This window comes from Alligator mississippiensis, chromosome 1, assembly GCF_030867095.1.
Source record: "Alligator mississippiensis isolate rAllMis1 chromosome 1, rAllMis1, whole genome shotgun sequence".
NCBI lineage: Eukaryota > Metazoa > Chordata > Crocodylia > Alligatoridae > Alligator > Alligator mississippiensis.
This window is the reverse complement of record NC_081824.1, coordinates 129,822,536-129,838,271: the sequence shown is the minus strand read 5'-3', so window position 1 is coordinate 129,838,271 and position 15,736 is coordinate 129,822,536. Positions and strand designations below refer to the sequence as shown.

The 15,736-nt window shown below is 41.1% G+C and overlaps 1 protein-coding gene across 5 annotated transcripts in view; it reads right to left on the bottom strand.

Annotated features, from left to right (window-relative positions):
• The window catches only part of MTHFD1L (methylenetetrahydrofolate dehydrogenase (NADP+ dependent) 1 like), a 291,886-nt gene that overhangs the window by 234,699 nt on the left and 41,451 nt on the right, over positions 1–15,736 (bottom strand). For all 5 annotated transcript variants that reach the window (XM_059714036.1, XM_019488330.2, XM_014605534.3 and 2 more), the window contains 2 exons: positions 9,337–9,428; positions 5,425–5,522 (listed from right to left, as the gene is read on the bottom strand). In XM_059714036.1, the coding sequence (XP_059570019.1) occupies positions 5,425–5,522; positions 9,337–9,428 (190 nt within the window). The remainder of the gene's footprint in view (positions 1–5,424; positions 5,523–9,336; positions 9,429–15,736) is intronic.

The following is a 15,736-nucleotide window of genomic DNA, read 5'->3' as shown; positions in this document are numbered from 1 at the left end:
GACAGACTTGGGCAGACAGGGTGTAGGAAGGTATCACAGCCACCAACACAGGAAAAACAAGTCCACTGTCTCTTCTGATTTCCTTACAACAATCTACGTTGGTGACAAGCTGCTCTATTAGTGCCAAATAGCAGATCACTACAATGCAACGAGGCAACCCCTCATCTGATAGTTCAGCCAGTAGTTTTATCTAGCCTACAAGTATGGTTCTTGTAATTTATCATATTTACTTGATTCCAAGACAAGGTATTTTTTCTCCATTTAACATTGGGGAGGGGGGAAGAACCTGTATTTCCAATCTACAGTAATGTTATAAAAGGATTAGAGCACAGGCTTTTCTGTTAAAGTCAGGTTTATTAAATGCTTGTTAACAACAATGTACACCAGCAGTGCCCAGCCTTTGGGGTCCATGGCCTAGATGAATGGCATGGGGCCAGTCCACGGGCCAGATGTGACCATGAGGCTGGGCCCTGTCCCCTCCTTTCCCATGAGTTGGAATGGGGCAGTAGGGTCCCAAAGCCACCCCTTCTGCCCCCTAAATGCCAGGATTGGGTCTCAGGGCCCAGGCACACTAATTGGGCCCTGCAGCTTGGCGCAACCCTCACTTGGCCCTGCTTGCTAGGATCAGGTGCCCCATCCAACACACAGGACCTAGGGCTCCCCATGCATCCAGAAATTTGGTAGGAGGGAAGTAGTGCTACCATTCTCCTGCAGCCAAATTTCCAGACCTGCGGGGAGCCCCGCAAGCTGGATGACACAATGTCACAGGTTGGATCCGACCCATGGCCTGGGGGTTGAGCACTCCTGATGTATACACCATTACACTGGTAACTTACAAAATACAGAAAGTTCAAAACACCTTTATCTCCACTGGCTTTGCGCTGAAAATTTTATAATGGCATATTTGGACACAAACTGAGGATTTTATGGAGATGCCTCTTGCATTAATTAATTTCATTTCCAAAGATAAGTTTTTTAGGGCGATATATTTTATTGGACAACTGCATGGTTGGGATAAAGATAGACAAGATTTTGAATGCAAGGCATTCTTCTTCATTAATGCTCAGCATTCATTTAAGCAAGAAGCAGATGTTTGTAAGTTTTAATTACTATACTGATTTCCTTTATATTTTCAATGAAACCTCTATCTGTTTCCATATAAAATGTTTATTAGGGGAAGAAAAAATTATATTTTATTGCATTATACTGTCCATCTGGAAACAAATTTTACATTTAAAAGAAAACATTTCTCATGCTCATGGGAAAAGCAGAAAAGAAGAATTCTTTGTTGGGGTGAAGCTATTACCATCATCATCATCACCCACACCTTGTGCATACAATGGTTATTTCTTTAACTATATTTTTAACAGATAGGATTTTGAAAACTCATTAAAAGCCCCAGGATATCAACCTGTTGTACAGGTTGTACAGAATGCATGTTCTTTTGACATCTCTATTTTAAATAAAGAATCCATTCAAGTTAAAGTTGGTAGACTGTATTAATTATAAAAAACCCCACAGATGACCCTGAATATAAGATGACCTCCCCAGTAATTAGAAAAAAAATATTATATATATATATATATATATGGCAAATGTATAAATTATAATTTTCAAGGTATAGAATCTAGTTGTTGGAGATTTGTCTTAACTTTGTCCCCGCCCCCCTGCTACACCTGGAAAAACAAATTTAGGAGGTCAGGTAGCTCCTCTGCCCTTTCCCCGGCTTACCATTTGACCCTGCTCTCCCTGAAAAGAGGAGAAAAATTGCATATAGGAAAATTACAACAGGTACCCATAGATTTAGTTCATACAGAACTGAGGTATTTTGCCTTTTTTGGAAACTGCTACAAGGTACTCTAGGGGTTTAGGTTGTAGCCGTGTTGGTCTAAGGACATAAGCAGACAAGGTTGCTTGGGTGAATTTGATATCTTTTATTAGACCAACCCAAATGGTTGGAGAATAGTTATTAAGCAAGCTTCCGGGTTCAAAAACCCTGAAACTCACAGTTTTAAGTGGCATTTTTGTACCTTCCTATACATACTACAAAACATACAAGATATTAGTCCAAAGCTAAAAGGCTCATGATTTACTATATATTTCTTTGGACTAGGCTCCAACTGAGTCAAAAGCTTTTAAAGCCATGGTGACCCCACAGCTGAGCACTGCTCAGTATGCGCGTACATTCCAGATACCACCCCCCCCACACTCATTCCTGGAACTGGGTGTTCGTCATGAGTCCTAGGATCCCCCTGCAAAAAAATTATATTCAGATCAGGCACAGGGCCACCTGGTCCAGCTTGACCTCATGGAGGGTGGGGCTACACTAATCAAATATGACAGAAAGAGGGGGCGATACAGGGATTCTGGGTAAACCATTTGGGACCCTGTTTGGTGAAATTTCCCAGCCACTTAAGGCTGGTGAAGAAACAGGAATCATTGGATGGGAAAGAAAGGTGCAGCTCAGCTGTGGAAGTGAAGAGCAAACTGAAATGTATTCAGTGTCTTGACTCACCACGACTCTTGTGGCAGTGGCTCACCATGACCTGAAAAAAGAGTCGGCACTGAGAAGGACTGTGTACACTAGCATATATTTTATTCAGGTGGCTGCACTAACCTATAGGACACATGTTCTACAGTCATGCTCAGTGTTGGTTGCATTTAATCAACTTCACAGTTGGTTTATATTACTGAGCACATGCTGCTTTTTTGGCAGCAGTTTAATGACGGACAATATATTTAATGTGTTTTCCTTGTATGCAATTATAAAAAAAAAAATCTCATCTTGTATTTGAGTAAATATGATAGTTAAATTCAAGAGCAGATCTGTAATTTATAAATAAATAAATAAATACACTTCTACTTGCACTTCACCTGGGGTCATATCTTTGGATTTCTCTTTGTTCTACAATGACTGACGATATAATCTTTATACTGTTAGGGATGCAGAGCTACATTTCTTAGGCTGCTTTAAATGTCAAGGTGGAAACAGATGTCATCGGACATCTTGTTTGGGCCATAAAACCATAAACAATACAAATGTATAATAACAGGACAGATACTGAGCAAACAGACGTCAATACCCTTGATTGCGCCATATGAAAGAAAAATCATTGGTGCAACAAAAGGTGGCAAAATACTCTGCTACTTTTTCATAACAAATGTCTATAACTAGGGGTGCACTGATAAGAGATTTTTGGGGCTGATACTGATATCTGATTTTTAAGGAGGCATATCAGCTGATACCAATCCAATTTCCGATACAGCGTGGAGTGCTCCCTTCAGATGGTAAGTCTGTTGTGGTGGAAGGGGAGGGGGAAGGGAAGGGGTATGGCGGGGCAGATCAATCCCACCCCACAGTGAGGGAAGGGACAGGGGCAGGGGTGCCCAGCTGGGGCAGGGTGCAGGATGGAACTGCGGCTCATCGGGGGAGGGGGGCGCAGCTCCTGCAGCTGCGCTCACCCCAGGAGTGCACGGGAGGGGGCATGTGCCCCCAGATCTGCACAGGGTGGGCAGGCTGCAGCTGCGGGCTGGAGCTGGGGCTGCACCAGGCTCTTCTCACTGGGGTCTGGGCTCATAGTGGGGGCTACGGAGGGGGCTGCAGCCACCCCAAATTTTGCCATGGCTCCGTACACCTGCCACCGCCACTGCCCAGCACATCCCCAGCTCTTCCAGGTGCATGAGGACAGGCTGGGGTTGAGCTGCAAAGAGCCAGGGATGTGCCAAGTGCATGGCAGCAGTGTTAGGAGTGAGCTATGGTGAAATTTGGGGTGGCTGTAGCCCCTTCCATAGCACCCACCCCGAGCCCAGACCCCAGCAAGAAGAGCATGGTGCAGCCCCGGCTCTAGCCCGCAGCTGCAGCCCACCCGCCCTGCCCTACACAGATTCAGGAGCACATACTGTCATGCCCCCCTCCCGCCCCACGTGCCCTCCTATAGTGCGCACAGCTGCAGGAGCCACCCCCCACCTGACAAACCATGGGTCCATCCTGTGCCCCACCATGGCTGGCACCTGTTCCCTCCCTCACTGTGGGGGGTTGATCTGCCCCTTCCTTGCCCCCTCCCCTTTCACCAGCTGGATGTAGCTCTCCATGCTGCCAGGTTGTGCTCCTCGTTGTCTGACTGCTGCACTTTGGCTGTGCACACGCACGAGCATTTACTGGCCAATGTATCAGGCCTATTGGGCCTGATACAGCCAATTTTCTTTATAATCAGTACCAATCCAATATTGAACCAATGTACTGGTGCATCTCTATCCATTACCTCTGTGGCACTTGCCCTGCACAGCCAGACCTGCACCCTGGATCTGGCTAAATGGGGAAGCAGGGAGATGACATCCCCCCTTATACTGCATCATCAAGGAAGGGACATGGGGTCATTTGTGTTTTACCCAGGATCACCCATGCCACAATATATCACTACACAGCTGATCTGCTTCATTCAGCAGCATCTATTTTTAGCCTCAATGTCTCCAGAAACCATAAGACTGTAGACTGAACTCCCAAGACCTGAATATAGGCATTGGCAGATGAATGAAAGAGGAATGGACTGAAAAGAATCCAGTCCTAAACTTAAATGTATTTGTAACTCTTCTAGTCCCCAAAAGAACTATTAGGCTCAGATGATAAGAAACTCATAAGCTTATGCTAAAGTGCAACTGAATTTGCTGGGATTCAAGCAAGACTTAAAATCAATCTTATCTTTAAATTTTGAGTAGGGATGTAATGATTTAACGATCTTTTGCAGATTTTTGCTGTTCCCACCCTCTAAAACCTGATAAAAAGCAGTAAGTAGGCAGAATTATTAGTATTTAAAAACAGCTAAGTGTGTCTAAGGGAAGATGCAAGTACAGGCAGTTCTCGACTTACAACGTTTCAAATTACGTTTCTCACTTACAATGTTTATAAATTGACACCCTGTTTCAACTTTACGACGCCAGTTTCGACTTTACAACACTTGAGCCAATGCAACGCCACACCAGCGAACAAGTTCGCTGTGTCACTCATTTCCCTGGAGAACATCTGTCCAAACTTCCTTGGACACTTTCTTTAAGAAAGCAGACAAGACTCCAGAAAAAGCTGAAGCCAAGACTCCTGAGAAGACTCAAGCCAAGAGCCCTTCAAAAAGTCCAGCAAAGTCACCGCAGAGAAGTCCTTCCAAATCAGTATGATTGTTATTTACAATATAAATACATTAAAGTAGCTATATTACTCATCTATAATTGATTGAGCACAAAATTCTGGGTATTTTGGGTGAAAACAGGGTATCGGGACTTGGCTCAAGAACCAATCCCCCATTTATAACATTGAATCTTATGAGAAAATTGGTTCCAAGTTACAACATTTCAACTTAAGACACAGTTTTCAGGAACCAATTGTGTTGTAAGTTCAAGGACTGCCTGTATATTCAATTTTTTAGTTCTTACCTGGGCACTGGGGAGAGGGGATGAAGTGTCAAGCAATGGAGGTTCCACTTCCTGTATTGCTGGGACCGGATCCACCTCTCAGTGGTTTTTATCATGTTCTTTTAAAAAGAGGGAGAAAAATCATGTGCGGCAGTTACATCATAAACACTGAACTGTTTAATTTTAATTAGGCAGTATTCTAAACATATAACTTCATAATGAAGCTAAAATTATGTGGCTAAGGACTGTAACAACCAAACTTACAACATGATATGTTTTAGGAAAAAAGAAAAAACATTAATGCACCGTTATTGGTACATTATTTACCCAAGATTTGGAGAAAGGGCAGGGGCACTTAAGCACAAATGGCAGTGAAAAGCCTCTTGATAGGCATTTGGAGATATTCCTTCCTCAGGGCATGATTATTTTCTCTCTCCAAAGGTACTGTTCTCCCATTCTTTTTACATGATAAGAGTATGAGTTGTTCAGTGGCCCTCCCTCTTATCTCTCATTTCATCAGTGGGCTACTCCATTGCAATGGCTAGACAAACAAAATTTATCCCCAAGAGTTAAGTGTTCAAATCCTACAAATCTTAAAAACCCACAAATCTGGTAGTTCCCCCCAAAAGAGAAAGGAAATGCCTGAAAGGAAAATAGTGTACATCAAATGGTTCCTGATCCTCATAATAAACTCTTCCTGCAAGCTGGTCAATATGACAGCCCTCTCCCACTAGCTATTCAAACGAACTAGCACTGAAAGAGAAAGCTGGTGCAATATTCTTTGATCAACTAGGAAAGGGAAATAAATCATCAAGGTTATGTCGATATACAGTCTCTGAAATAAGACCAGGGTAGATGTGCTTTCTCTAGTTGTGCCCAGGCCTAAGTAGGTGGGACTTATTTCAGTCGCCTTCTTGCTCAGAGCCCAGAAGGGACTGTCCCTGCGCAACTTATACTGCTTTGGGCCTCATAGCCTGACTTCCTCTTCACATGTTGCTCTTCCAAGACAAGGCAGAGAAAATGGGACAGCATGAGTCTCTCCTATCCTTGCAGAGTTGAGTTGCTGGGTATCATAAGGGATCAAGGAAAGCCAAACCCAGGTGGGTCTATTTTTAAGCAAACAAATTTAATTTGGGGAATTTTATCTTTAAAAATCCCAAAATAACAATATTAATGCTGTCTAGTCCTAGGAGCAAAAGGAGTCAAAGTCATTGCCTTTTAGAGCAGTGCTTCTTAAAGTGGTGGATCGCAGATGAGCCACCGGTCACCGGTCTGCAGCAAGTTGCCAGGAAAGAAAAAAATATATTTTCAGAAGCATAACATTGATATGTCATAGCGCCACAGTTCATATGTTCCAACACTCCAGGTGGTGTCACGTCGTGCGAGGTGAGAAAAGAGGAAGAAACAGCCGGTCGCACATCTGTGTAGCGCTGTTACATGCAGTTGCTGCCACCGGCTGAACCAGGCACCAGTCCCTGGCCCACTGGAAAAAAAATTGCCAGTCCGCCACATCAGATAGTTTGAGAAGCACTGCTTTAGAGGACACTAGTTCCTTTTGATTGCTGTTCATTTACCAATGTTTGGCTTTGAACAATGTGTTTGGCTTTGGACAATACATAGCGTGAGCTATAAACTTTGTCTTGAAGGGAAAGTTTATTTCATGGAATTGCTATTTATTGTCCAAAGCCAAACACTTGGAAAAATTAACAGGAAAAATACTTTGAACTCCAACAGTATCCATTACCCAATGACTTGCAAGCGGTTTGCAAACAAGGATTCTCATTCATGCCCTTGAGCCAGGGATGGGCAAAATAGCGGATCCAGCTAGTGGTCAGACTCCATTTTCCAGAATCCCCTGCCCATATCACTGCAGCTGTTTTCCATGAAGACCCCAGGAACGGCAGGGAAATGAATGTGGGGGGGCAGGGTTTCAATGGAGACCAGCCCAAGCAGCACTGGCGGGGCTCAAGGCTGGGCGGGGAGTTGCTCCGTGGCCAGGATTTTGCAGTGGTGACAGCGTGGGTTAGAACTGGGGCAGAAATGCAATCTGCTGCCTGCCTGCCAGCACTACTTGGGCTAGTCTCCATGGAAGCCCTGGCCCTGCACTGTAACAGGCCTGCCATTCCTCAGGTCTCCATGCAAAACAGCTGCAGTGACATAGGCAGGGGCTGATGGGAAATGGAGTCCGCCATGGGCCAGACATTGCTCAGACAAGCATAGCCCCGGGAGGAACCTGGGGCTGCAAATGTGTTCGAAGTTGTTTTTTTATAAAATAGATTTTATAGACTTTGCCCACCCTTGCCTTAAGCTATACAGTAAGAGATATAATCTCTATTTTATAAACAAACAAACAAACAAACAAACAAACATCAGCAACTAGCCAGAAGTCTGTCAGTTCTATCAAATTTGGTAATCAGGATTTTCAATTGCTCTTTCTAAGAAACAAGACCCCCCTTCTTCCCACATCTTACCTTGAAGGCCCATTCGGTTCCCAATGAAAGCACTACATCAGGAATGCCAATGCTATGAATACCTCCTGCATTCACTTGATTCCCATGGGTTAGGATACATTTCTTACCATTTTACTTATTTGTTTTTCACTTCATTTCTGTTTTCTTTTTTCATCTTTGTATTTTTCTTTCAGCTAATTTGACTTTTTCTGCCCATCCTTTATTTATTCAACTCATTTCACAGCTCCAGGCACTGCCTTCATGCCTTACAAAATGCACATCTATAGAATACAAGCAACTTGGACTGCATACTCCAAGCCACTTGGCACACTGCATCCACCCCTAAGAAAAAACCATCTAGGTAGTAGCTGCATGCTCTTCCATTTTCACCACTGCTAAGAAGATGGTAGTAAAAAAAGTAAGGAAAGACATTCCTCAGATCTCTGATCTACGGTCATAGATACAGGGAAAATGGAAGAGGGATTGTATATAGTAGCTACATACCACACACAACAAAACAACATGTAAAAGCAGTTTGGAAAAATTTACATTGCAACAACAGATAAATGGGGTAGATATTGTCTTGCTATTTAAAATAAATATTGACATAATTTCTAAAACTGCCAGCTACATAAAATTTTGTTTTCCAAAAATAGCCTAACATATATTTTAAGTAAATGCACATGTGCACAGAACAACTTCAACAACAACAACAAAAGCTATATAGAAAAGAAACCTAAGGAACTAATTGTAGCTATAACAGTTAATACTTGCAGAGGTTTCTAATTAGCAGCAGCTTCTACAAATATTAACATAAAATTACCAAAGCAAGCTTTGACTAAATTATTTTTATTGAACTGTGACAACACATACAAACAAGTTGTGTTCTAAACTGGACCCTCTGAAATGACTGCTTATGACAGCAGGGTGCTGGACTTGGTGACCCAGGGGTTCCCTTCTCCTTTGTAAAAAAAGTCAGTCCCAACATTCTGAAATGTAAGTGTGTACTCACTGCCTAAACTGTCTTGATTGAAACAGAATTAAGCAGAAAACACCATAAAATATAAACAGTGTTTCAGCTGGTATATTTCCAGGCTTTATGGTTACAATGAGTTCTACAAACATCAGTTACTCTTCACAACATCCTTGAAATACAGGTGAGTATAATTATGCTGACCATTTGTGTCCTGCTTATTTTATAAATCAGAAGTACACGTGCTTTCATCAAGCTTTATCAATATGATCCAATTTATTGTATTTTGGTATTAATTCTCCATTCCCCTCTGCTTTGATAAATACAACATAAGGAAATTAATTACCATAATTTACCATTTTATAGACTATATATTATGGCAGCTGCAGGTAATGGTTTTCTTTCCTTTTAAGAAAAATGGCAGCTAATAAGTGCATAGAATGTTACCCTTAGGGCCCACAGTGGATATTAAAACACAGTGTATTTAATACGACTTGGAGTCCTACTAACCTGCATTCGTATTGCTACTGCCAGAGAAACTAGAGCCTCCTCAGCAGCAAGATCACCGTACTTTACATCTTGATGACCATAACAAAGTTTGCCTGTGAAAAGAGAATGTTGAGCCAATGATTCATGAAGTCTTTGAGAGTGGGAATGAGCAAGAGCAAGTCGGAGATACAGCCTCATCCAAAACAATAACTTGATACATGAACCTTTATTTTCATTTAGCAACTGATACTATAGTTAGCAGAGCAAACAATACACTGACACGCATCAACTGATGCATCTCAAGCAAAACTAACGAAGTTTTTCTCCTGCGCCACTTGGCATTGGTGAGGTGGCAGCTGGAGTATTGTGTCCAGTTCTGGGTGCCACACTTCAAGCAGGATGTGGAGAAGCTTGAGAGAGTCCAGAGAAGAGCCACTCATATGGTTACAGGTCAGTGAAGACCATGCCAGATATGGGACTGTTCAACCTAGAAAAGAGAAGGCTTCGGGGGGATTTGGTGGCAGCTTACAAATATATCAGGGGAGAGCATCAGGGGCTAGGTGAACAACTATTTACCAAAGTGCCCCAGGGGAAAATCAGGAGCAACGATCGTAAACTCCTAGAAGAAGGTTTCAGACTAGATACAAGGAAAAACGTATTCACGGTTCATGTGACCAGACTGTGGAACAGTCTCCCAGCAGCAGTGGTGCTTACCTAGGAGATCTTCAAAAAGAGACTGGACGCACACCTTGCTGGGGTTATTTGACCCCAGCAGTCTTTCCTGCCTAGAGCAGGGGAGCTGGACCCGGTGATCTCATGAGGCCCCTTCCAGCCCTAAACATTTGTGAATCTTTATATTTCACTGGCAAATCTACAAATAGCCCCTTATTTTCATGTGGATACCACCACAAAGTGTGTGCAGTTAAGTACACACATGTGAATGCACATGGACAAAAACACATACATGTAAGAAATGAGAGAGCGAGAGAGAGAGAAAAAAGTGTCTTTCATGCAAAGAAAGCTTCAACAGGTGTTCAGATTTGGAAAGTTACATACACTAGAAATAATACACTGAACAAACAGGAAAAAGAATCCATCTGCTATTTCATATTCATATTTCTAGGGGAGGGGGGCAGGAGGGTAATGATAATATTCATATTTCTAGGGGGGACAGAGGATAATAATGATAAGTAGGATCCTGGTTTTCTCTAATAAAAAAAATTGGTTTAAAAAAGTAAACCAAAAACCACATTTTTCCATGATTAAAATGAAACACCACTAATATATAAAACCAGGATCTCTAATGATAATTATGGGCCCAAGCTTTATACAGAAGGTACTAGGGTTACAACTGTTTTTCTGTGGGACAATATCATTCAATGATCACTGATTAGCTAACCTATACTAACATATTGTTGCCCTGTTCCCTCTGTCCTTTTGTTTGCTCAGCCCATCTGCTATTTTTTGCCTTATTAAATCCAGATCAGTGGTTTTCAAACTCTGGTTCACAGTTCACTGGTGGTCACATATTTCACTTTTCAACCTCTTTTCAAAAAGTTTGATATTAGGTGTGGATGGTGTTCTGCAAGAAATTGATAGTTAACAGTGGTCTAAAAGGTCTGGCAAGTAACCATCTAAAATATAAAATATTCAGGGTAGAACACACTAGTTAACCTATGTTTGGACCTTGCCAGGGACAAAAGGGACCCTGATCTCAATTGCAGACCACAGGCATGAATGTCAGTGCAAATGATGAAACCTTAACTCAAATCCAGACCCAGTCAAATTTTCCTCTTTCTAGTCCTGGTTTCCACTCGTTATTAAACTACCACAACAATCTGGCACAATTTTCATTCTTAAAGAAAGATCCAGACCTTGTGGCTCAGAATTAGGGCAGTATGCAGAGGGACCTGATTGGCATCTTCTCAAACAATGCCTAATGTATGCCATTGCTGTTAATAATGCCCTGCTTCCTCTGCTGAGCACTAAAGTTACTGAGACCACAAGGTTCTGTATACATACATATTTAGCCAAATCCAAACTATGCAGCACTTCTTTAAACATCATTGCAACATGTACCTTTGACTTCAGTGACAAAACTAAACCAGTAGTAAGATGTCATCCTAGCACAAAACTCACAGTAAAAGGCCTTCCATTTGTATGAATGCTGCTTGTTTTAAACCAAGTCTTCTGGAATTTTTCAGTCAAGAACAGAAATCAGAGTTGTACTGGAACTTATAACAGTCTGGCATAATCATAAATTGACTAGGATTGCATCAAGACCATGCTGGGATCTCTGCCAAAACAACAAATGAAGTAGGAGGGATGAAGTTAAATTCCCCACTCTTTCAGACAGCTGTGCTTTACAGAAACATTTCAGAATTTTATTTGATTTGGCTTAATATGCCTTCTTTATCACAGCAGAGATAACATATGCATAAATACATATTAGACTTTGAGATTTTCCTTCAACAGAGTTCTTTGAACTTGCATGTACTCCAAAACCTTCACAGTACACTCAGGCTTTTGCCAGGGACGAGGTGAAGTAAGCGAGGAAAAATTTGTATACTCTTAGGAAGAAAAGATCTTGGGTTGTAACAGCTCATTTACAATACATATTTCAGCTGATGGCCCAGAAGGGTGGCCCTTGCACACATTATGAGGGGATTTGGACCAGGAGATCAGCACAGAATGCAGGATGATGCTCCCTCCTGCAGCCCATTTCAATGATCACTTTACTTCTGGTACACAGGTTTCGAGATGTTGCTTTGAGCAGCCTCTCTGATCAAGCAGTTGGGGTTTAAGTGGTATAGAGGGACTTATGCAGTTTTTTTGCACCTGGCTGTTTCACACATACATATGTATGTCCACAGACTGGCTTTTTCCAAAGAGCCTGCAGAAGTGACCTGCCTAATTCGTGTTAAACTTCGGTGCCTTTAAGCTCTTTTCAAAATCCCAGCCCTCATTTCTTAAAACATACATATAAGAAGTGTAAGATGGCAATATTGATGTAATACCATAGCTTGTATGGTACTAGGCAGGAGGTCACATCAATGGGAGTTTCTTAAAAAATTGAGGGTTAAACCAAGAATAATTTCAAACTTGATTATACGAAGTAAAAATTCAACAAAGGAAATTCCATCACTGTCTAGCAAGCCCTTTAGCTCTGTTCTTCTGGTTTATGTCATTGCGACTGCAGAGTGGAATTAAGCCCTTGCAATTTCTTGGTACTTTTAAAATATGCATGAATACAAGGCTGAGCACACAATTATATAGATAAGAATCTAGCAACCAGCTAGCAGGAATAAAAACCATTTCATTTCTGTTGTTGACTTCAGGCTGGATTTCACTGCTGTGGCCTCACAGATGTTAAATAGGACATTTAAAGCATGAGAAAACCCAGAAAATTTTTTGTGAGAATGACAGCCAAGTAGATTCCAGCATGCATTGAAAGTAAAATCAATTGTAACACTAGCTGACTTCTCTGATATCGTAACTGCCCCACAACAGGCTTCTTAATAAATAATGTAAAATTAAACTAAGTCCATTTTCCTGTCAAACACAGATGCATGTATTATGTAGCATCTCTAACAATTCTGAATGTTTATTAAATGAGCCATGATATATTTTTCATATGCTTCCAGCAGTTCTCCTGGAGACTGACTGCCTTAGAAATATTCACGGATGACTATTTTGCAGGTAAGTAAAATAAAGCTTGCTTACTTTGTTAAAATCTTGTCTTGTCTTTCAATAAATATTATATGCACTTACAACCCCAATACTACAATTGGATTTTTGCAAAAAAACCCAAGCATAGACTAAGTCTGTCATCACCAGCATGCTCCATCTCCTATATTAAGAACTGAGATGGGTCATATTAGGGATATTAGAGATGGGTCATTTTATAATGAGAGACAAGGATGTTATGTGAAATCTTTAATTGGACCAACTGTATAATGGGGGAAGAGATGTCTGACAAACTTTAAGGCACAAAGCAACCTTCTTCGGATCAGCTTGGTGTAGACAACTGCCAATTTCTAACTTGCATCAAACAAAGGCCTGAGTTTGGCACTGAACTACCCTCTGCAGTAACTGGTTGCCTTGGAATGGGATCCACAGCAGATGGCAGCTGAACAGGAAGTATCCAGCAGTAGCAAGAAATACACTGAAAGGAGAACTGTGGCTTAGCTCTGCCTCTCTTGGGGCTTGCATTTATAATTGTGGGCTTCAGGAAAGCATCGACCTCCGCTGGAATTCAGAGTCTGGAATCCTTCCCTGAAGGTAGGCACTGAGGCAGTTTCTGTCAAGAACTAAAAGGGGGTCATTCGCTTTTTAAAATGACAGCAGCACCTGCTACTATGCTGTGTGCCAATCTTGCTGCTGTAGGTGTACATCAGATATCCTCTGGGTTTGTCTATTATATTAAGCTCTTGAGGAAATGCGAACAGTTTAGAAAGAATCTAGGATGAGAATGTGATTAGAGATCTAAGAAACATGACTTACAAGAAAAGGCTGAATGAACCAGGATTATTTAGCCTGGAAAATAAAAGGCTAAGGTCAGGGGTGGGATTTGATAACAGTTTTCAAATCCCTGAAGGGTTGTTATAGGGATAATGCCGACTGACTCTCCTCTACGGCTGCTAGGGATAGGATAATGAACAATAGTCTTAAATTACAACAAGGGGAATTTAAGTTGGATGTTAGGAAGAACTTTCTCACTATGAACATTGGAACAAGCTATCCAGAGAAGTTTTGGAATCTCCATCCTTGGAAATTTTCAAGAGCAGGTTAAACAGACACTTTGCTGGGTTGGTTTAGCCAGGGATGCTCCTGCAACAAGTGAACAGGGGGTTAGACTAAATGACATCCTGAGATCCCTTCCAGACCTACTTTTCTGTGATACTATGCAGTAATTTAGTAAACACCTGAAATACCCTGACAGATGCAACTCTTGAATTATTGGTTTAGTGCCCAATAACTAGAGAGAATCCTAATATAATGCCAACTTGAAACAATAAGACTGTATTACGAACAGTTCACTCTTGAAGAATACATGCTGTATACAAACAGTAAGTCTTAAAGTAGACAACTAGTATTTTACTGAAGCTAAAAGGTACTCATTCTCTTTTCAAAAAGCAAATCCTATTTTAACTAAGACAGAGATATAACTCAATGCCTTCTATAAATGAAGCTCATAAAATATATTGCTCATATGCTTAAATGGTATTTTACTCCAAAGTAAGTTCTTTTGCTAAAATTATAACCTGCTGAAAACTCAGCATTAATATGAAAATACTGACAGACCTTCTATACAGTCATTAAGTACAAACTACACTCCATGAACAATGACCAGCATTGCATATTGAGGCCAAAAAGAACCACAAAAACATTAATTTTAAAGGGTGCTGGTAAAATCTCTGACACAATCTCAAACCATATAAAAAAAGATAATTATGGAATTTATTTTAAGGATTTTTCCTTTGGTAGCCTGTAATATGGCAGAACCATAAATGAATTGTATAAAGGCCATATCAAATAAAAAAAAAAAATCGAATCAAATAAAAAAAATTAGTTAGAACAGATAAGGTTTTGTGCTGCTCTACTTAAAAAGTGCCTAGGTGGAAGGAAGCAAAGGTAGCTTGTATGCCATCTTTGGATCCTTGTAATCCTAGGCTTTCCAAAGGATGGATTCTAGTGCCCTCAGCCTCCTTAGGTTACAATGCTATGGGGTACGCAGCACTTCTTGGAAACCATCCACAAATTCAGCAGTTTCAAGGACAGACGCCCAGAAGCAGGCCTGTCCTATTACATCTGTCTTCTGAAGTGCATGCACTGGGGAAATTCTCCTTTGACCGGAGTTAGTATTATTAGGGCCCCTTCAGGCCCTTCCAGCATTTTACCTGACAAACTACCCAGAAAAGGGGTGAGGATCTTGCTCAGAGATCCTTAAAACATTCCATTCATTTAAATGGTAATGCCGTGCTATATTTTTTCAATCTTATCATGGGATTTGCTTTCTGAAAGCAGGAACTGCTAGCTTTGCTGTGGCTTTCAGTAGAACGTCATGTTTGGGTAGGTCTCCTAGCTTTTACTTTTTATTTAAAAGCCAAATCAAAATTATATTTAATACTTATGACTTAGTTTAAAAAATGAAAACAAAACCCAAGAATGAATTGGGAATAACAACTTGTGTAGTATATGTCATGGTGGGGACCACAAACTGAAAAATTTATATGAAAATGACCCAGGAGGTATGTGCATAAAACAGAAAAACCTAGTTATTTGAAGAGAAGGGGAAGAGATGTATATTATGATAAAAATTATTCCATTGTTCTACAGTCGGCTACAGAGAGTACTTTCAAGCAGTCAGTCATTCTGATATTTCATAGACTTCATAGACATTAGGGCTGGAAGGGACCTC